This window comes from Schistocerca americana, chromosome 1, assembly GCF_021461395.2.
Source record: "Schistocerca americana isolate TAMUIC-IGC-003095 chromosome 1, iqSchAmer2.1, whole genome shotgun sequence".
In the NCBI taxonomy this organism is placed as follows: Eukaryota; Metazoa; Arthropoda; class Insecta; order Orthoptera; family Acrididae; genus Schistocerca; species Schistocerca americana.
The window spans coordinates 273,761,046-273,785,281 of NC_060119.1; the positions used below are offsets into that span (position 1 = coordinate 273,761,046).

Here is a 24,236-nt window from a genome sequence, read left to right on the forward strand (position 1 = left end):
ATAACTTCTTTATAGACCAAGATAAGTTTAACCAGATAAATGCTCAGCCTGTTGAGAATGGTCTTTCTGATCATGGTGCACAGCTAGTTACAATATATGACATAGTTTCATTCAGCAATACTAAACAGTCCTCCAAAGTAGTACGTTCAGTCAACAATTTAACAATTGCAAATTTCAGGGAAAGCCTACAGCAGTTAGACTGGGATGAGGTGTACCGTGAACCTGATGCCAATTTAAAATATAATTTATTTCATGACATTTTTGTAAATGCATTTGAAAACTGCTTCCCCAAGAAAATAGTTAAATATACTCGTAAGAAACCTTGTAACAAACCATGGCTTACTAAGGGTATAAAAATATCTTGTAACCGGAAAAGGGAAATGTATCTGACAGCAAGAAAGAGTAGTGACCCAGAAACTATCAAAAATTATAAAAACTACTGTGTTATATTAAGAAAAGTTATTAAAAAATCCAGGAGTATGTGTATCATGTCTGAAATCAGCAACTCTGATAATAAAATTAAAACAATTTGGAATATTATTAAAAGAGAAACAGGTCAACCAAGAGCAGAGGAAGACAGTATTACCATCAAATTGAATGAAAACTTTACAAACAAAAAGTCAGAAGTTGAAAATTTTTTAATAATCATTTTCTAAATGTTGTGGATATAGTAGGATCCAGGTGTTCATTAGAAGATGCTAGGCTGTTAATGGAAGAGGCCATACCTATGCAATTGGATACAATTGAAATCTCACCCACTTCTCCCTCTGAAATTAGGAAAATAATAAACTTGCTTAAAAGCAAAAACTCACATGGAATTGATGGCATTTCCAGTAAAATACTAAAAGCTTGTTCTCAACAGATAAGTAAGATTCTCAGCCACCTGTGTAATAGCTCTCTGGAACAGGGCATTTTCCCTGATAGACTGAAATATGCTATTGTTATACCTTTGCATTAAAAGGGGGGATAGATCTGATGTCAACAATTACCGTCCAATCTCCCTTATAACAGCTTTATCCAAAGTTTTTGAGAAAGTAATGTATTCAAGAGTAGCTTCACATATCTGTAAAAATGAAGTACTAACAAAATGTCAGTTTGGTTTCCAGAAAGGTTTTTCAACAGAAAATGCCATATATGCTTTCAACAGTCAAATTTTGAATAATTGGGATTTTTTGTGATCTCTCAAAGGCTTTTGATTGTGTAAATCATGAAATTCTGCTAGACAAGCTCAAGTATTGTGGCATGAGTGGGACAGTGCACAAATGGTTTAATTCGTACCTAACTGGAAGAGTGCAGAAAGTTGAAATAAGTAGTTCTCGTAACATGCAAAGATCAGCACATTCCTCAAACTGGCGAACTATCAAGAATGGGGTTCCACAAGGGTCAGTCTTGGGTCCTTTGTTGTTCTTATTATATATTAATGACTTGCCATTCTATATTCATGAAGAGGCAAAGTTAGTTCTCTTTGCCGATGATACAAGTATAGTAATCACACCTGAGAAACAAGAATTAACTGATGAAATTGTCAATACTGTCTTTCAGACAATTACTAAGTGGTTCCTTGTAAACGGACTCACTGAATTTTGATAAGACACAGTACATACAGTTCTGTACAGTGAATGGTATGACGCCATTAATAAATATAGACCTTAATCAGAAGCATATAGCTAAGGTAGAATATTCCAAATTTTTAGGTATGTCCATTGATGAGAGATTAAATTGGAAGAAACACATTGATGATCTGCTGAAACGTTAGAGTTCAGCTACTTATGCAATAAGGGTCATTGCAAATTTTGGTGATAAACATCTTAGTAAATTAGCTTACTACGCCTATTTTCACTCATTGCTTTCATATGGCATCATATTTTGGGGTAATTCATCACTGAGGAATAAAGTATTTATTGCACAAAAGCGTGTAATCAGAATAATAGCTGGAGTCCACCCAAGATCATCCTGCAGACATTTATTTAAGGATCTAGGGATATTCACAGTAGCTTCTCAGTATACAAACTCTCTTATGAAATTTGTTATTAACAACCAAACCCAATTCAAAAGTAATAGCAGTGTGCATAACTACAATACTAGGAGAAAGGACGATCTTCATTATTCAAGATTAAATCTAACTTTGGCACAGAAAGGGGTGAATTATACTGCCACTAAAGTCTTTGGTCACTTACCAAATAGTATCAAAAGTCTGACAGATAACCAACAAGTATTTAAGAAGAAATTAAAAGTATTTCTGAATGACAACTCCTTCTACTCCATAGAGGAATTTTTAGATATAAATTAAGAAAAAAAAAAATATTAAAAAAATAAAAAAAATAAAAATAAAAAATAAAGAAAAACAAAAAAATAAAGTTGTTATATTAACTTAAGTATGTTGTTAAATTAACCTAATTATGTCATGTATTGGAAAATTCGACTCGTTCCACATCATTACGAAATATTGTATTCATGATCCATGGAACTAGTATTAATCTAATCTAATCTAATCTACTAAATGGTGGGTATTTCAAGCACTTGATGACATAAATGAAATTTTGAGGAATCAGATCAACCTCAATCTTTTGTTATTTCCTTTTTGTTGATTTTACCCTTGTGAGGACAACTGAGGAACTACTTGTTTGAAAAGTAGTGGCTCTGGTCACAAAAACTGACACTGGCCAGGAGAGTAGGGTGCTGACCACATGTACTGTACCTCCATATTTGCATCCAGTGATGCCTATTGTCAGAGGATGACACAGTGGTTGGGTCTTCTGAGGCCTGTTTGGACAGAGTTTCTGTTGATTTTGATCATATAAGAGTGTATTTTTACATTAAGCTCAAGACATGTAAACTATCTTTGTAATTAAATTCCCTGTTTTTCAAATTGATTCAGTTTTTGATGTGCACATTTCTTTCAAGATTCTGGCAGAAACTAGATCAGAACTGGGACCATAGTTAACTTACGAATCATCCTTGGATGCCATGCCCTGTGCATTCCAATTGGTGTGTGTGTGCAAACATGTGCATTCCAATTGGTGTGTTTGTGCAAACACTTGTAGCCAAGTGTGATTATTATTAATTTTAAATTAAACTTTTCTCCACTATTCTGCTTTTAAGTAGATTCTCTTAGCTGCATTCAGCTGGAGTGCACCATCAGCCTGACACATTTGTTCTATATAACAACACGAACTTCTGTAAAAGACAGCAATCAGATTTATATTCCAAACTAATCAATCTTAAGATCTAAATACGTCAAATTTTTTGAAGCTACTAATCAAATTTTGTACTGGCAGCAGAAATTATCATAGCTTTATTTGAAGAAGTGAACTTGGTACTTCTGTAATTAATATACCTATGAAAAAAAAGAAGACCACATGCAATTTAGTAATTACTTTTTCACGGTTCAATTGGGTGAAAACAGAATCACGATAACTTGTTTTTTGTGTGTGTGTGTGTGTGTGTGTGTGTGTGTGTGTGTGTGTGTGTGTGTGTGTGTGTGTGTGAGAGAGAGAGAGAGAGAGAGAGAGAGAGAGAGAGAGAGAGAGAGAGAGAGAGAGATGTATGTTATGAATTTTGCAAAAAAATTTCTGTAAGGGCAGATATATAAGCCAAGGAAGAAGTGTTGGACAAGTACTTGCACTAGAGGTGGGTTGTTCACAAATGAATGGATCCAAAGGAGTGGTTCACTAAAGTGAAGAGAATGACCAAGGAATGACTTCTAAGTAGCGGTCATTCATTGCTCACTTCAGGCACGGCTGATCTCATTCCTCGAACACTTGTAGCCCGTCTTGCTCCCACCTCAGTCTCTTTCTTTTTTGGGTAGTAACACATTCCATGTTCCAATTTAAACTTTTTATAATTATATAATTTATACAAAAATTAAGTTATGTCTAATGTATACATTTTTTTCTGGCAGCAACAATCAAATCTATTTATCTCTATCATTTTGATCAGCAGTTGAACACATACCTACATCAAGGCAAGTGTTTTTTTTATAATTTTTACTCATAGATTCTTTTTGGCTTACATCTGCTTGATATAAAGTCTAGTTTTTAAGGTAGCTTGTAACCATTTTCAGATTGTAGTGTAAGGAAGTTTACATAAAACTTATGATTTTCCCATTTCTTCCAAAAATAAAACAGGACATTTAGGAAGGTTCTTTTTTTCAAGTTTGGTTGCTTCCTTGTGCTACCTGTGGTGTGATTACTTTGCACAAAAAAATGAGTTGTTCCTGATTTTGACTCAGTAGGAGAAAGGGAAGCAATTTTGAAAAATTGTAGAATGGCATAAAATTGTATTTAGTTTGTATCTAAGAGGTATTGTTGAAAAGCATCTTTTTAGTAAAGAAACTATTACTTTCAATAATTTTTCATAATGTGGGGCTACAGTCATAATATATTTCTTTAAAGTCAGTACTGCCAGTAGAGTTTTTATTTTATTTTTTTTGGGCACGATCATGATTTCGGCTTAAAATGCCATTATCAAGTGTTTTAATGCTGTATAGCTTCTAAGATGGCACACTGTTGTATTTAAAATACACTATTAGACACATTGTCTAAGGATCAATATTTCTGGTAAAATACTACTGCTAAGATTTATCACTGAGTATACCATCTTGACTAAAGGACAGTTGGCAAACAGTCAAATTGTCTTTGTCAAAGAAATTCCTGTTACAAACAGGAATTTCCAGGTACAAGCAGGAATATCTTTGACCAAGACAATTTGACACTTAGCCAACTGCCATTCAGCCAAGATGGTATACTCAGTGATGTACACTCAGTGATAAAACATAGCAGTAGGATTTTACCAGAAATATTGACCTTAGACAATGTGTCCAATAGTGTATTTTAAATATGAAAGTATGCCATCTTAGGCACTGTATAACATTAAAACAATTGATAATGGCATTTTAAGCTGAAATCATGATCGTGTAAATGTAACACTGCAAATAAAAAATAAAATAAAATAAAAAAATAATAAAGGCTAATGGCAGTACTGACTTTAAATAAGTATTACTTTCAACTTAGTTATTAATACTCTATTGTTATATTAACTTTAATAACACAATATATAAATCTACCATTTACTAAGTGACTGAGGCAGATATCATGAGTAAATCACATTTTCATTTAAAAATAGTTATTCTTCATTAATGGGTCATTTTTGGCCTGGAACCATATTGGGATACTCTGGTACAACCTGAAGTATATCTAGCCTCCTATCCTTTTTTGTGAATTATTTGTTACAGTGTTACATGAAGTTGATGCCAATCTCAATCACATAATTTAAACATCTAGTTTAGTAACTAAGTGTAGAGCATTGACATCCTCATTTACATGCCACTGTGGAAAATCTGTCTTGAAGAACTTGTCACTCACATTAAATTGTTGAAAGAAACTCCTTTTTTATTAGAAATAAGTGTTCTATTTTTGATGAAGGCCTTGCTGGCCGAAAGCTTATTTGTGACAGTCTTTTCATTGTGCATATCTTCGACTTCTTAATAGTCATGGGTGACTGAAATTCGATAGTAGGAAAAGAAAGAGAAGGAAACATAGTAGGTGAATATGGACTGTGGGTAAGAAATGAAAGAGGAAGCCACCTAGTAGAATTTTGAACAGAGCATAACTTAATCATAACTAACCCTTGGTTCAAGAATCATAAAAGAAGGTTGTATACATAGAAGAAACCTGGAGATACTAATAGGTTTAAGATAGATTATATTAATGGTAAGACAGAGATTTAGGAACCAGGTTTTAAATTGTAAGACATTTTCAGGGGCAGATGTGGACTCTGACCACAATCTATTGGTTATGAACTGTAGATTAAAACTGAAGAAACTGCAAAAAGGTGGCAATTTAAGGAGATGGGACCTGGATAAACTGACTAAACCAGAGGTTGTACACAGTTTCAGGGAGAGCATAAGAGAACAATTGACAAGAATGGGGGAAAGAAATACAGTAGAAGAAGAATGGGTAGCTTTGAGGGATGAAGTAGTGAAGGCAGCAGACGATCAATTAGGTAAAAAGAAGAGGGCTAGTAGAAATCCTTGGTTAACAGAAGAAATATTAAATTTAATTGATGAAAGGAGAAAATATAAAAATGCAGTAAATGAAGCAGACAAAAAGGAATACAAACATCTCAAAAATGAAATCGACAGGAAGTGCAAAATGGCTAAGCAGGGATGGCTAGAGGACAAATGTAAGGATGTAGAAGCTTATCTCACTAGAGGTAAGATAGATACTGCCTACAGGAAAATTAAAGAGACCTTTGGAGAAAAGAGAACCACTTGTATGAATATCAAGAGCTCAGATGGAAACCCAATTCTAAGCAAAGAAGGCAAAGCAGAAAGGTGGAACGAGTATATAGAGGGTCTATACAAGGGCGATCTACTTGAGGGCAATATTATGGAAATGGAAGAGGATGTAGATTAAGGTGAAATGGGAGATATGATACCGCGTGAAGAGTTTGACAGAGCACTGAAAGACCTGAAGCAAAACAAGGCCCCAGGAGTAGACAACATTCCATTAGAACTACTGACAGCCTTGGGAGAGCCAGTCCTGACAAATCTCTACCATCTGGTGAGCAAAATGTATGAGACAGGCCAGATACCCTCAGACTTCAAGAAGAATATAATAATTCCAATCCCAACGAAATCAGGTGTTGATAGATGTGAAAATTACCGAACTATCAGTTTAATAAGCCACGGCTGCAAAATACTAATGCGAATTCTTTACAGAAGAATGGAAAAACTGGTAGAAGCCGACCTCAGGGAAGATCAGTTTGGATTCCGTAGAAATGTTGGAACACGTGAGGCAATACTGACCCTACGGCTTATCTTAAAAGCTAGATTTAGAAAAGGGAAACCTACATTTCTAGCACTTGTAGACTTAGATAAAGCTTTTGACAATGTTGACTGGAATACTCTCTTTCAAATTCTGAAGGTGGCAGGGGTAAAAAACAGGGAGCAAAAGGCTATTTACAATTTGTACAGAAACCAGATGGCAAATATAAGAGCTGAGGGACATGAAAGAGAAGCAGTGGTTGGGAAGGGAGTGAGACAGGGTTGTAGCCTCTCCCCGATGTTATTCAATCCATATATTGAGCAAGCAGTTAAGGAAACAAAAGAAAAATTCGGAGTAGGTGTTAAAATCCATGGAGAAGAAATAAAAACTTTAAGGTTCGCTGACGACATTGTAATTCTGTGAGAGACAGCATAGGACTTGAAAGAGCAGTTGATCGGAATGGACAGTGTCTTGAAAGGAGGATATAAGATGAACATATACAAAAGCAAAATGAGGATAATGGAATGTAGTCGAATAAACTCAGGTGATGCTGAGGGAATTAGATTAGGAAATGAGACACTTAAAGTAGTAAAGGAGTTCTGCTATTTGGGGAGCAAAATAACCGATGATGGTCGAAGTAGATAGGATATAAAATGTAGACTGGCAATGGCAAGGAAAGCGTTTCTGAAGAAGAGGAATTTGTTAACGTCGAGTATAGATTTAAGTGTCAGGAAGTCGTTTCTGAAAGTATTTGTATGGAGTGTTGCCATTTATGGAAGTGAAACATGGACGATAAATAGTTTAGACAAGAAGAGAATAGAAGACTATGATGATACAAACCTTTTAATCTGAGTATGCAGTTTCTCAGCTCCTGTGTTGGAGGCTGTTAATTTTCTGAATAAATCTTCACTTCCCACATACTATGATACTTTGATGTGTAGTTAATTTACACATCCACAAATTGTTAAAGAAAAGCACTAATGTTGGTTTGACAGGTGATAGTTTACTTTCAGTTATTTCATGCTAGTAATGTCCATACAAATATAGATCATTTTCTGTAAACATACTGAAACACTGTACTTGCTATGACTATAATCTTCCCTCATAAGTGATTGGGTTTGTTCACGCTGGGTCATAAACAGGTTGCAAAATTTTTACTTCTGATCAGCTTATGATGGGCTCTCTCTGCGTGGGTTTCAGTCACTGGCCAGTCACTTTACCTGGTTAATATGATGTGTTCTGAGAACACAGTCAGCCAAGGAAATTGAAGTAAACAACTTGTCTGCATTAGATCAACAATAAATTTTTCATGTAGAGGTAATAACTGTGTATACAGGATTTTTTCATGGGATTTATGTAAAATTAGATAAAGAAAGTAATGATGAACAAGTAAAAATGAACAGTTTCCAAAAAAGAATTATCTCCAGTGAACTATTTCCTAAAGATGGACAAGTTTGCCCATCTCTGACTTGCATTGCCTCGATAATCACTAACATCTATGTGATACTGAATTATCACATTAATTTTAATTCTATTGTGGAGCAACAATCATACATTGCAAATAGTTTGACTACAACCTAAACAATATCCACTTATTTCATATGTAACTTATATTATTAATGGAAATTTCCTTCCAAAACTCATCAAAAATTTTACAATAATCCTATCATTCTTGTGGTTCAAATGTCTTCTGTTAACTAAATCTTTTTATACAGTCATCTACAAACACTGTTCTTATGTAATCTGCACAGTTTGCTCTTTTTTTCCCCACCTATCTCATTTCTCCTTTTCTTTAAGCATATTTTTCTCAATGTGTTGATCTAATTAAAGAAACACTAATTTTTCTGAAAATGCGTAGATGACTAAAAACATAGTAGTTTCAAATGTCCTTTATCACTGATGAGACAGAAATAGATTCACAATCTATCAATGTTAGACCTTCATCTTAGAGTTTCAGTTGTTTATTTTATACTGCATGACATTAAAATATAACCTTCAAATTATTCTGTGCAGGGTAGACAAATGGGGAGAGTACAGAATATAACTTTACTGTAGAAATTTACCAACTATCATGGATGGCAAGCATTTGAAGTCTGTTTGAGAATTAATTTTTTTACTCTAAGTAGATCGTTTCCTGCAGTTACTGTATATCGTAAGTTAAAACTGAATGCTGCAAGGGATTCAAACCCAGATTTCTGCTTTCATGGATAGTGTACTACCAGTTACTCCATCCCAACATACCAGTGGACTGAAACAAAGCTTCGGCTTGTCACAAGTTCCTAATTCTACCACTTCCTCAGTATCTTTTGACAGCTATCCACATTTTACAATGAATATTGATCTCAGCTGAGCTGAGAGTTTAAAACCACTTTGGTCCCATAAATTCACAGTTTTGGCAGTGAAAGCCTGCATCAGTCATTAAAAATACTTGTAAAATAAAAAAATAAAAAGAAGCAAAAATCATTGCCCAAATTTCACAGATGGTGGCTGTTTTTATTCTGTGCTTCTTTTTCACTGATACATCATCATTTGTGCATGGTTCATCAAAAAAACAGATGCAGTAAGTTACTTGACAACAAAAGTCTGAGTAATGTGCCTGCAAAATGATAGTGCTAACTGGCCAACTGTCACTATGATTCATAAGTAAATATTACTTTTTTTTATGAGCTGCTCATATTTGACAAGAACTTAGTAACCCTCATACATTTTATATGACCTTCAGTAATCAGTAAGACAAAGTGCCATAAAATACCTCTTTGCTTAATTTCAAATCAGGTACCCCATGCTTTCTTCTGTACTCATTGTGGATCCTTAGACCCTCCTCTGCAAAGTCTTCATCACTTGCACTCCCATTAACAGTAGATCCATTAACAACAGCACCATACTTTACTGGAGTCTTCTTAGCCTTGTCCTTAGGGAATCCTCTGAAAATAAATATTACAAAACTTTATTCAATTCATATTTTACTCAAAACTATAAATACAAACTACGAAGATGGAAGTTGTCACACTAGGCTTCTGAAATACTTGTGCTTCAAAAGGAAAATCATCCACATAGATCTACCAAAAAAGCTGCTTTATTAACACGAATACCTTGACATGAAACTAAAGAAGCATGGTATCTTAGATGACTGTAGATCAATGTCTACACCTATGTCTTCATCTATAGTTGCAGTCTGCTTGCCATTGGAAAGCCTGTAGTGGATGACATTTCAGCATATTCTATTTTAGTGCCTATGTCTTGCACAAACAACTGGAGACATGATATAATTAACTGATTTCATTAAGAAGCAAATCTTTCTCAGACTTAGTCAGTTTAGACAATAAAATTTTTATTTTAAGTTCATTGCTTCTCTCACAATAATCTTCATGTCAATTATGTTCAACTTCCATGAACTGCCATTCGTTTTGAATTGCCACCAACTCTGTCTCTGTTTTGAGTAATTTTTAATATAATTTCCCAGACTTCAGTATATTGTTTGTCATGTATAGTGCATGTTCTTAGGTATGTCTGAATCTGAACTGTAGTTTTAATATAAAATGATATGGTATATTTCTTTAACTAGACAAAATTTCTCTCTCACATAGGAGGAATGCATACTCCCAACTCATGAGGCTGCAATATATGATGTCCGTAATTCTCTATTTTGTTACTTGATTTCAGTATATGGATATCTCATACTTAACATAACTTGAGCACTCAGAATCATAGAAGAGATCCAGCTACTCAAATTAAGTAACATCTAAAAATTGCTCAAGTTTGTTTTAATTGGAAATGATAAACAGAAACATTAAAACTATCAGCTATATGAACAGAAGTTACTGAATTCTAATTTCTAGGTTTGACTAGGTACATACCCCAGTGGTGGTACATTTTCAGCAAAGCTTCCAAGGAAATTGCCTGGTGGTGAATAGTTTGCAACAACAAAAACTTGGCCATTGCGACTTCGTGCCACTGCTACTCCTAGCTCCTCACTGTCTCTCCATACAACCTGGCTAAAGTGCCCTGCAAATGTTTAAAGATATTTTTAATCACGTAAATCATACATCACCTCTGGTAATTAATATTAAGAAACAAACAAATAATATCATTTAAAGTAGATGTATTCTAAAAATAATTTAAAATGTAATGTAATGATAGTAAAAGGTGATCTGTATGACATATAGCCTTACTGATTTTACCCCTGTTCACACTGGTGTATAGGATGTACGAGTCTGGTGACATACCATCCCACTTTTGGAAATATATCACCAAAACAATTCTGAAGACTGCAAGAGCTGACAAGTGCAAGAATTATTGCACAATCAGCTTAACAACATCTCAAGTGTCCAAGTTGCTGACAAGAATAATATACAGAAGAATGAAAAAGAAAATTGAGGATGCGTTAGATGACAATCAGTTCAGTTTTAGGAAATGTTAAGGCACCAGAGAGGCAATTCTGATGTTGTGGTTGGTAATGGAAGCAAAACTAAAGAAAAATCAAGACAAGTTCATAGGATGTATCAACATAGAAAAAGTGTTCAATGATGTAAAATGGTGCAAGATGTTCAAAATTCTGAGAAAAATCTATAGGGAGAACATGTGATATACAATATGTACAAGAGCCAAGAGGGAATAATGACATTGGATGACCAAGAATGAAGTGCTCAGACTAAAAAGGGCATAATATAGGGATGTAGTCTTTTCCCCCTACTATTCAACCTGTACATCAAAGAAGTAAACATAGAAATAAAAGAAAGGTTCCAGAGTGGGATTAAAATCTAAGGTGAAAGGGTATCAAGGACATGATTCACTGATGACATTGCTATCCTCAGTGAAAATGAGGAAGAATTACATGATCTGCTGAAGGGAATAAACAGTCTAATAAGTACAGAATATGGATTGAGAGTAAATTCAAGAAAGACCAAAGTAATAAGAAGTAGCAGAAATGAGAACAGTGAGAAACTTAAAATCAGGATTACAGGTCATGAAGTAGATGAAGTTAAGGAATTCTGCGATCTAGGCAGCAAAATAACTGATGATGGATGGAGCAGGGAGTACATCAAATACAGACTAGCACTGGCAAAAAGGCATTCCTCACCAAGAAAAGTCTACTATTATCAAACATAGTTCTTAATTTGGTGAAGAAATTCCTGAGAATGTATGTTTGGAGCACAGCATTGTATGGTAGTGAAACATGGGCTGTGGGAAAACCGGAACAGAAGAGAAGCAAAGCATTTGAGATGTGGTGCTACAGACAAATGTTGAACATAAGGTGGACTGTTAAGGTAAGGGACGAGATGATTCTGCACAAAATCAGAGAGGAAAGGAATATGTGGAAAACACTGACAAGGAGAAGAGACAGGATGATAGAACATCTGTTAAGACATCAGGGAATGACTTCCATGGTACCAGAGGGTAAAAACTGTAGAGGAAGACAGACACTGGAATACATACAACAAATAATTGAGAATGTAGGGTGCAAGTGCTACTCTGAGATGAAGAGGTTGCACAGGAGAGGAATTTGTAGTGGGCCACATCAAACCAGTCAGAAAAATGTTGACACAAAAAAAGAAGAGTGAGTTCCCTGATGATCCATTTTTCTCAGATAACTCTCTAATAAGCCTTGGGAGTGTGCTTTACCTCAGATAACTTTTCTGAATGAGGTTACTGAAATATAAATTTTGCTAATATATATATTTTAATTCTGAGGACTCACATCTACAGTATCAATTTCAAGAATAATATATTCATTATGCATTTTTTTACAACAAACGCACAATCAAAATACACTCCTGGAAATGGAAAAAAGAACACATTGACACCGGTGTGTCAGACCCACCATACTTGCTCCGGACACTGCGAGAGGGCTGTACAAGCAATGATCACACGCACGGCACAGCGGACACACCAGGAACCGCGGTGTTGGCCGTCGAATGGCGCTAGCTGCGCAGCATTTGTGCACCGCCGCCGTCAGTGTCAGCCAGTTTCCCATGGCATACGGAGCTCCATCGCAGTCTTTAACACTGGTAGCATGCCGCGACAGAGTGGACGTGAACCATATGTGCAGTTGACGGACTTTGAGCGAGGGCGTATAGTGGGCATGCGGGAGGCCGGGTGGACGTACCGCCGAATTGCTCAACACGTGGGGCGTGAGGTCTCCACAGTACATCGATGTTGTCGCCAGTGGTCGGCGGAAGGTGCACGTGCCCGTCGACCTGGGACCGGACCGCAGCGATGCACGCCAAGACTGTAGGATCCTACGCAGTGCCGTAGGGGACCGCACCGCCACTTCCCAGCAAATTAGGGACACTGTTGCTCCTGGGGTATCGGTGAGGACCATTCGCAACCGTCTCCATGAAGCTGGGCTACGGTCCCGCACACCGTTAGGCCGTCTTCCGCTCACGCCCCAACATCGTGCAGCCCACCTCCAGTGGTGTCGCGACAGGCGTGAATGGAGGGACGAATGGAGACGTGTCGTCTTCAGCGATGAGAGTCGCTTCTGCCTTGGTGCCAATGATGGTCGTATGAGTGTTTGGCGCCGTGCAGGTGAGCGCCACAATCAGGACTGCATACGACCGAGGCACACACGGCCAACACCCGGCATCATGGTGTGGGGAGCGAGCTCCTACACTGGCCGTACACCACTGGTGATCGTCGAGGGGACACTGAATAGTGCACGGTACATCCAAACCGTCTTCGAACCCATCGTTCTACCATTCCTAGACCGGCAAGGGAACTTGCTGTTCCAACAGGACAATGCACGTCCGCATGTATCCCGTGCCACCCAACGTGCTCTAGAAGGTGTAAGTCAACTACCCTGGCCAGCAAGATCTCCGGATCTGTCCCCCATTGAGCATGTTTGGGACTGGATGAAGCGTCGTCTCACGCGGTCTGCACGTCCACCACAAACGCTGGTCCAACTGAGGCGCCAGGTGGAAATGGCATGGCAAGCCGTTCCACAGGACTACATCCAGCATCTCTACGATCGTCTCCATGGGAGAATAGCAGCCTGCATTGCTGCGAAAGGTGGATATACACTGTACTAGTGCCGACATTGTGCATGCTCTGTTGCCTGTGTCTACGTGCCTGTGGTTCTGTCAGTGTGATCATGTGATGTATCTGACCCCAGGACTGTGTCAATAAAGTTTCCCCTTCCTGGGACAATGAATTCACGGTGTTCTTATTTCAATTTCCAGGAGTGTATTTTTCATTTGCTGAACAAAACTTAAAATTCAGAAACTCATACAACTAATATTAAGTTTCCAGAGTCCTTTTGAATATTACTTAAATACAACAGAAACACTCAATCTGCCAATTGTGCTCTGACCCTCAAAACTACAGTCATGTTGTTACTCTTAATTTTTCTTCTTATGAAATTCATTCCAGGATAATTACCTGATTTTAAATCACGTGGTTCTCTCCCAAAAGGATGATCCTTTATTTCACTGTACCAATGATCAACAGGCTCTCTCCCAGTGACTTTGTGAGCTCCACTAGATGACCAACTGCAGAAAATGTTTTCTCCATAATCAGAGTTTTGTCGATGTTCTGAGTGACCTTTCTGGGCAAGATGCTTGGCCCATTCTTCACTGTATTTACACAGCTGTAGGAGGAAACAGTGAAACCTTTAGCAGCAATAACAAATTTGACTGGGAGACAATGCAAATTTCAGAAGGAGGCTGGTGTGTACAGAATTATTCATTTTCCCCTGAACAGAGTTGTGTGTCCGTAGAAATTGGAAATTCTCTCTGCTCTTATGTAAAGCATATATTTTACTCCTTTTACTTCTCTAAATATTAAGCTCAGAGGTTTACTTTACTTGACAGAACATTGCTTTACTTCATTTACATATTGACACAGCCTGTATAATCAAATAAGTCAGGGACTAAATCAAAATATTTTCAGTTATTAGTAACTTATGTGACAAACACAAGGAGTAGAATGAGGAAAAAAGATGCAAATATTTGATCAGATGGAGAAAATATAAGTTACCTTACCAGAAGACTAAATGGGTGGTAGAAATCAAAATTCGCTAGAAACATGTCCTCATAGCTTCATTCTACAGCATAGATACTGATGATAAGTGCAAATAATGACAGGCATGGCTACATTATTATTGTTGCTTCTGTGTTACTAGCTGATCAAAATATTATTTCACCTGGGAGTGATGGTGTTTTCATTGGCTTATTGTGATTTTTTTATAAAGATATCTGAAGAGGACATGCTGAACCACTCAATAGTATATGCACAACTGTCTTCAAAGTATTCACAATATGATGTGTTTTCCTTGATTACCACAGTAATTGTTTACTGTGACATCACCTCATGTTTCCTTTAATGCCCACAGGAGAGCAAGTGCAACAATATCACGGCCAGCAAATACATGCTTTCTCTAGGTCCCTCTGTATTGTCAATATACCATCAGTCTGTTTTTGAGGCATCTTTGTTATAAGGTTTATGACAGTCTTAATACCGTAAGTGGCATCTTGTTACCAGTGGCTGTATAAATATTTAGGAAAATGGCTGTCATTGTTATGAAATATGCATGTTATGATTAATAAATATGTTTCATGAAAAGAGGCTGGACTAATTTCATTTGTCATTCTGTGAACCTATGTAAAGCTGAAAATGGTAATGTATGTTAGGTTGCACAGCTGTGTCACAATATGTTTCCAGACAGAAGGCAGCACAGTCGTGCAACATCTGCTGCTGCTTACCATCATATTCCTGAGACAGAGTCTGTAGTGCTTTGAACAGTGGAAGGAGATATACCAAGACCTAGTTGTACACATAACAGAAGGACCACATTCTGTAGGCTACTGATCAAGATCAAGCCAAGTATCAGTACACAACTTCTTGCCATCGCACATAATACATCTTACAGTACTACACAGAGGGTATTTCGTGGTACTTTCAAATACAAGGGTTGGAACTTTAATAGTGGCAACTATTTATTTACAGCTCATACAAAATACATACACATTTCAAAATTTTACTGACCTTCAAAGCAGTCACCAGCACTGTGTATAACCCATTTCCACCGATGTGGAAGTCTTAAGATACTCTTAGCAGTGCCACTTGTGTTGACAGTTTGAGTGGCGCAGTCTATTGCCAGACGAATATGTAGCAGTTCTGGAGTGAATGCCGTGATGTATTTCCTTCAGTTTAGAAATCGAGTTGAACTCACGAGGGCTTAAGTCAGGGGAGTGCAGTAGGTGGTATAGCACTTAGCAGCCCCATCAGTCAAACAAATCATTAACAGCTTGCACTGTATGTGCTTGAGCATTGTCCTGCAAAATGATGGTCAAGTCCTGCAGAAAGTGTCATCACTTCTGTCTCTAAGCTGGTCACAGGCTGTGTTCCATAAATGAACAGCACAGAGAAATAAATAAATAAATAAATAGTTGCCATTATTAAAGTTCCAGCCCTTGTATTTGTGTCAGATTCGATCTATACAGCAACTTTCACCTGCTGTTAACAAATGATACAACTACTTTCCACCAGTGATTTATTGCACTATCTGCTGGTCCATGGTCCAGTCTCATTTTGAGATGAGACAACATTTGGAAGAGATGGAACAGCATATTTCCCTGACTGACAATTAATTATTGGCAGATGAAAATTATCATGTTAAAATATTGTGAAAAGGAAAGTTGCTACTCACCTTACAGAAGAGATGCTCAATCGCATACAGACACAACAAAAACTCAGTGTGTGTGTTGTGTTTATGTGAGTGTGTATGTGTGCATTTGTCGTCTAATTTTGACAGAGGCCTTACTGGCCAAAAGCTATATTTGTGACAGTCTCTTTGTTGTGCCTATCTGCGACTCACCATCTCTACTATATGGCGAGTAGCAACTTCCTTTTCACAATGTTGTCACATTCCATCCTGGATTTTCCATCATCATCATACAATTGAATTAGACACCAGTTGCAGTTTGATGCGTGGACTGGTACTACTCAGAACTGTCTGTGGTAAGTTCATGTGCTTTACTAGTTCATCTTATAGGTGCTACCTAAAATGTCTATTCAGAACACACTTCCAGGTTAGCTACAGGATGCGCCCCTGAAAATACATGAAAGCATGTGGTTTGTGCATAATGGAGCTCCAACACATTTCAGTCACTTTGTTATAGATACACTGAATGATATCACCCATGATGCATGGATAGGTGGGAAATTAATGGATCCATTATGTGCACCTTCTCCCAGAGCTGGCCATTCCAAAGCAGTGATGCTTTATAAACATATCTTGAAAGTTCGAAAAAACATTTTCCATTGTTGAAGGATATTTGAAAAGGTGGAATCAGACAGGCACTATATCCCAAACCTAGTCTGCAAACAAATTTCCTGCAGCCTATCCTCTCACAGCCCCGGCTCACTTACCACCACAAGAATCACCTACAAAGGAGCACCCATTGTCAACCAGTACCACACTGGGCTTAAAAAATTGAACAATATCCTTCACCAAGATTTTGATTACCTATCATCATGCTCTGAAATGAGGCACATCTTACCACATATCCTTCGCACACTCCTCAAGTGGCATTCCATTACCCACCCAACCTACACAACATCCTAGTTCATCTCTATGCCACTTCCTTTTCCAACCTGTCTCCATAGGTTCATACCCTTGTGGCAAACCTACTGCAAGATTTACCCAATCCACACATCCAGCACTTCCTGCTCTAGACCTGTTAAGGCCTATCCTGTCTGAACAGAGGCAGGGCTACCTGTGAAAGCAGCTATGTCATATATGAACAAAACATATTTAACCAGATTTTGTAGATGACATAAATCTGGGATTACAATAATTTTGTGGTGCGTACATTTAGTGGTCGTCATTAACATGTATGTGCACTTACTTCATGAGAAACTACAGAGTGGTTTGCTATTTAACACAGGGTGTACAACCTAGAGATCAGAAACTTTACTTAACCAGTTCACTCCCCCCCCAGTTCCTGCTACCCTCCTGCAACTAATGTACTAGTGGTAAAAAACTTCTACCACCAGAATTCAAAATGGGTATGTCCAAGTTGAACATTTCCAAATAGCCTCTGTTAGTAAATAGCTGGAGTTATTGTACAATATTTTTTAAGGAGGACATAACAATGAATAATAAAAGAAAATATTTCCAATTTTTAAAATCATAAAGCAGAATGGCAGGGTCACTGCCTAATTTCAGGAGGTAAACTTCTTGTATTAATGATACAAAGAAATTAAGTACAAGAAACTATCCCAGTTTGCAGCTAACCTTAGGGAAAAGAGAAGGATAGTTTGGTGAAGATTAGAAAAGTACGGCATGCCACTCTCAAGAGAACTATATACAAACTGGGTGACCAACTTTGTTCAGCTTTCACGTGACTGTAGTACAAACTTAGATGTAGAAAATACTTTTGAAGCATTTATGCGAATTGAGATTTGAAGTTTTATGATCCTATTCAGTACCATGAGAAAAGTAGCTGTCAAATAGTGCATGACATTATGTGCAACTGGCTGAACTGGCAGAATGCAAGTCTGCCCATGCTGCATTCAAGTCTAATCTTCCACCAAATACTTACATCACCACAATGAATTACATTTCTTCAGAATGGAAAAGCAACAGCAACAACAACAATAATGAAAACAATATGAATAATGATATCATAGTGGTACATTCATGGCAAGATATAATAAAGATTCTTTATAAAAATGAACCTTTATTCATGCACAAATCACAGTGAAGTGATACTATTCTATACCTGCTTTGAGTAATGTACAATGTATTAGTAATTCTTTCGGAGCATCAACGGAAAGTAGCTGTGTCCACTATTTGTGGAATGGGCTGTGGTTGGCAACTTTCCTACCTGTTGCATTACAGAATATGTCATTTCAATGTTAGAATTGGTCTATTTGCTAGAGAACCACTCAGGAGACTTGTTTATTTCTGTACACTGCACAGATTCATTTAGTGCGTTTTAAAAATGGAGCCATTACCATGACCTCCAACAGCAACTGAAGAATAATAACAAATAATGACAAGTCTCAAATGCAGTAGGGGCTAACATCTAGTCTATTGCCTCAGCCAGTAATGCTGATGCTATAGATGCTCCCATATGATATTCAACAGGCTTTGATTTCTCAAAAAATGTTAAAGAAGTGCATTGTATTAGGACAGAAATAGTTACACATAAGTACCTACTACTGTCACGTGAAAGATGGGCAAAATGAGTTACACATTGCACACATGCCTCTCATAAGTTTTTCTCAACGAAATTTTCCTTTGATACAATCTTTCCAGTTTGGTAGATGAATGTCATCCAGCCAACAATGCCCAGAATTTTCCTTTGATACAATCTTTCCAGTTTGGTAGATGAATGTCATCCAGCCAACAATGCCACAAGACTACTTTAAGCATTTCATATTAGTGAATAAGTATTTTTAATCAGTTTTGCCAGCAGGATTGATTTGCCTTATTTTATTTGAAGGAGTTAAAATCACCTTCTTGCTTAGCCTCAAGGGTGGAACACCATGCTTCTCTCTGTACTCATTATGGGCATTAAGACAATCTGTTGCAAAATCAGCATCACTTTCCATAGATTCAGTTGATGCTGCACCATTTGTTGTTGGACTAACAGGCTTCAATCTTGATTTCAGTAAACTCAGCTGAGTTTCAGTTTTCTGTAACAAAATTGATGATAGTATTAATTGTGTCATAATTCACATCATATATATTTGCTTCTGTCTTATACATGCACTACCTGATCAAAAGTATCCGGGCAGCCCTCTGCAATGTGAAATTGACCAGCAGATGTCTTGAGGGATGGAACCACCAGTATAAGGATGCAGCAAGTGTTGTATTGTCAGTAGAGTAGCAGTAACAACAGACTCGGTCAGTCAGGAGAGCTACGTGACCTTGAACTTGGACTAGTCACTGGGACATTTCAACCCCACTAAATCTGCACAAGTTTATTGTTGTGATGTGATTGTGAAGTGGAAATGTGAAGGAACAACCATAGCTAAACCACAACCACGCAGACTACATATACGATGGACAGCGACTGTTTAGCGCTGTGAAGGTGGTTGTAAAAAGTCGCATGAAATCAGTGGAAAGAATCACTCACGAGTACCAAACTGCTGCAGAAATCCAGCTAACACAATGACTGTGCGTAGCGAGTTAAAAACAGTGGGGTACAGTGGTCAAGCAGTGTGTCACAAGTCGCACTTCTCTGTAGTCAATGCTAAGCGACGCTTGAGGTTGTGTAAAGAGCAGCACCACTGAACAGTGGTTGAAATGATTGATTGGGAGTGATGAGTCGTGCTATAACTTGTGGCAATTTGACAGAAGGGTTTGGGTGTGTCGGATACCTGGAGAACATTAACTGCCATCATGTGTATTGCCAACAGTGAGGTAAGGAGGAGACGGTGTAATGGTATGGGAACGTTTTTCATTGTTAGGTTATGGTCTTCTTATTGTGCTTAAGAAAATACTGAATGTGAAAGGATATGACCACTTTTTATAGCATTGTGTACTGCGTATAGTAGAGGAACAGTCGGGAGATGATGATAGTTTGTATCAGTGTAACAATACACCCTGCGAGGCAATAATTGGTGGACAATATCAATCCTATGATGTACTAGCCTGCCCAGAGTCACAGCCTGAATATTAAGGAATTGTTAAAATGAGTTAGAATGTTGACTTAGCTTCAGACCCCTGTGCCCAGCATCACTCTCCTTCTCTAGTTTCAGCTCTTGATGAAAAATGTACATTCCTCCACAGACATTCAGGCACCTAATTGAAAATGTACCCAGCAGAATTTAAGCTTTCACAAAAGCAAAGGGTGAACATACCCTATACTACTGTTCACTAATAGGTGTCCGGATACTTTTGATTACATAATGTATTAAAAGAACTAAAGTATGCCAAACTTCATTGCCTTTAACTGAAATATTGCAGATGTTTACAAACTGTATATGGCTCCTTGATACCAGTCTACATTTTCATGTAGTCATGAGCTGTACTACACAGAAAGCACAGCAGTCAAATGCTATTTATATAACTACTAAAGTGTTTCTGCTTTAGTTGTAAATTTACCTTTGGTGAGGGAATATCTGGAGATACACTAGGAGAACGAAATTTTGAAGTTCCTGTAAAATAAAATACAGAGACACAGCTTTTTTAATTGCTTATGTAGAGGCCAGGAAAATACAGCAAGCTATGCATAATATACAGATGCATAAGTACAGTACACAAATTGTTTGTAAAGATCTCTATGGCAACGGCTCTTCCTAGCTCTGAAGACGGCTATTGCTTTTTGCCTACAGCCATTTGAGTGTCACAATTGAAAGCTGTCAAAAGGGTTGCTAGGTATCAGGGACTTTCTTACTCAGTGTTTACGACATATTTGTGTATGTAGATTCAGCAGTTTATGTAGGCATTTTCTGTGAAATATATTGTGAATACAGTTAGTAGGAAAGAAGTAATAAATTTAAATATCACGCACAATGCGGCAGTTTTTCGCGCATTTTAGTGTTCATGACGTCTTATATCCTGAACTGTGATAGGTAGATGGTTAGTATCCCCACAGTCATTGTTACCTAACAGTAAGGGATATGTGTACCATGTGGAACATACACATGTGCACTGATGAGCCAGAACATTCTGAGCACCTACCAAATAGTATGTCCACCTTTGGTACAGGTAACTGAGGCAACATGTCATGGCAAGGAACCCTTGAGGCTTGGTAGGTCACTGAAGAGAGTTGGCATAACATCTGCACACCAAAGTCACCTAATTCCCATAAATTCTGAGGAGAGGGCAATGAGCTCTGATGCCACATTCAAACACAGCCCAGCTGTGTCCAATCGGGTTCCGATCTGGTGATTTGGGAGGCAAGCACATCAATTGGAACTCATGACCATGTTCTTCAAACCCCTCCATCACACTCTTGGCCTTATGACATGGTGCATTATCTCACTGAAAAATGCCACTGCTATCAGGAAACATGATCATCATGAAGGGGTGTATATTGTCTGCAACCAATCTACAACACTCCTTGGACACCATGGTGCCATGCATGAGCTCCCCTGAACCCAAGGATGCCCACATGAATGTTTCCCAGAGCATAAGAAGTTATTGGGTTCATCAGAGCATGCAATGCTCTGCCACTGTGCCAACATCCAGTGTCAATGGTCTTATGGCCATTTCAGTCACAGTTGCCAATCTCTTGTTGTTATCACTGGCATATGCATGGTTTTGTTGGCTGCGGAGGTCCACTATTAGGAGTGTTCGGTGCACTGTGTGTTCAGACACACTTATATTCTGCCCAGCATTAAATTATTATGTTAGTTACACCACAGTTTACCACCTGTCCTGTTTTACTAGTCTGCCCAACCTACGATGTCTGACATCTGTAATGAGGGGGTGACCACCCAACCCCATGACATCTGGACATGGTTTCTCCTTGGTATTGTCAAATGCTGAAGACACTCACCACAGTACTCCTAGAACAACCGACAAGTTATGCAGTTTCTGAAATGCTCATCCCAAGCCTCCAGTGATCACAATCTGCCCTTGGTCAAAAACAGATAGATCATACACCTCCCCATTCTACAAACAGACAGCATGCTCACTGATTCTACATGCACCATGTGTGTGTTTGACTAGCAGTCATTCCTCACCAGCTGATGCTGCTATTGCCTGGACAGGTTTATATCAATAATAGGTCAGTTGTCATAATTTTCTGGCTGACCAGTGTACATACATCCATTTTTATAACATGTATGGAGTTAATAGAAAACCCACAGATGCAACATAGTGCATTTTTTTGAGTAATTTTGTAATTGATGCTTTCTCCCTATGTTTCTTATGTTAAGAATTTTAGTATGAATTATATGTGTTGCCACACAGCACAAATGGAAGGAACTGTCATCCCAAGAATTATGAATCACACAACCAGGCCAACATACACATCTGCTGATGAAAAGAATGGTAAGACTAAAAGATAATCAAAATCAATGCCAGATATATCTTTATGATAACCATATGTGCATGTAAAAATAATTGTGATGTGACTCATGTGCATGAAGGAAAACATGCATGTAAAAGTACAAATACAAGGCTAGAAAATTAGGAATCATTCCATACCATTTTGCGAAGGTGTGCCAGGAAGTGAGGCAAGTAGATCCTGTGGCATTCCTTTGATAACGTCTCTCTTTTCAGAAGTAATCACTTTTTGTGGACGGTGTCCCATGAAGGTCTCCACAGTCTCTCTTGTAACTGTTTCAAATTTTGGTTCCTTAAAAAAATAGAAGCAACCACCATGAGGATCTCTGAATAAACCACCATAAGGATTTTTGAATAAACAGAAACATGGAAAAAGTAAAAAATACCATTAAATACTGATACACTATGTGATCAAAAGTATCCAGGCACCCCCAAAAACATACTTTTTTCATATTAGGTGCATTGTGCTGCCACCTTTTGCCAGATATTCCATATCAGCAACCTCAGTGGTCATTAGACATCGTGAGAGAGCAGAATTGGGCACTCCACAGAACTCATGGACTTCGAACAGGGTCAGGTGACTGGGTGTCACTTGTGTCATATGTCTGTATGCGAGATTTCCACATTCCTTAACATCCCTAGGCCCACTGTTTCTGATGTGATAGTGAAGTGGAAATGTGAAGGGACACGTACAGCACAAAAGCGTACAGGCCGACCTCATCTGTTGACTGACAGATACCGCCGACAGTTGAAGGGGGATGTAATGTGTAATAGGCAGATGTCAATCCAGACCATCACACAGGAATTCCAAACTGCATCAGGATCCAGTGCAAGTACTATGACAGTTAGGCGGGAGGTGAGAAAACTTGGATTTCATGATCAAGCGGCTGCTCATCACTGTGGTAAATACCAAATGATGCCTTGCTTGATGTCAGGAGCAAAAACAATGGACAATTGAACATTGGAAAAATGTTGTGTGGAGTGATGAATTATGGTACACAATGTTGCGATCTGAAGGCAGTGTGTGGGTAAGGCGAATGTCTGGTGAACATCATCTGCCAGCGTTGTAGTGACAACAGTAAAATTCGGAGGTGGTGGTGGTGTTACGGTGTCGTCATGTTTTTCATGGAGGGGGCTTGCACCACTTGTTGTTTTGCATGGCATTATCACAGCATAGGCCTACATTGATGTTTTAAGCACCTTCTTGGTTCCCACTGTTGAAGAGCAATTTGGGGATGACGATTGCACCTTTCAACATGATCGAACGTTCATAATGCACAGCCTGTGGCGGAGTGGTTACACAACAATAACATCCCTGTAATGGACTAGCCTGTACAGAGTCCTGCCTTTAATCCTATAGAACACCTTTGGGATGTTTTGGAATGCTGGTTTTGAGCCAGGCCTCACCAACTGACATTGACATCTCTCCTAAGTACAGCACTCCATGAGAAATGGGCTGCCATTCCCCAAGAAACCATCCAGCACCTGAGTGAACATATGCC

General features: G+C 38.1%; 1 protein-coding gene across 4 annotated transcripts in view; it reads right to left on the reverse strand.

Annotated features, from left to right (window-relative positions):
• Positions 1 to 24,236, reverse strand: part of LOC124591732 (protein PRY1-like) — a 584,561-nt gene that overhangs the window by 28,379 nt on the left and 531,946 nt on the right. For all 4 annotated transcript variants that reach the window (XM_047131786.1, XM_047131769.1, XM_047131778.1 and 1 more), the window contains 6 exons: positions 22,876 to 23,026; positions 20,824 to 20,876; positions 19,230 to 19,409; positions 14,145 to 14,352; positions 10,625 to 10,772; positions 9,520 to 9,691 (listed from right to left, as the gene is read on the reverse strand). In XM_047131786.1, coding sequence (XP_046987742.1) covers positions 9,520 to 9,691; positions 10,625 to 10,772; positions 14,145 to 14,352; positions 19,230 to 19,409; positions 20,824 to 20,876; positions 22,876 to 23,026 — 912 coding nt within the window. The remainder of the gene's footprint in view (positions 1 to 9,519; positions 9,692 to 10,624; positions 10,773 to 14,144; positions 14,353 to 19,229; positions 19,410 to 20,823; positions 20,877 to 22,875; positions 23,027 to 24,236) is intronic.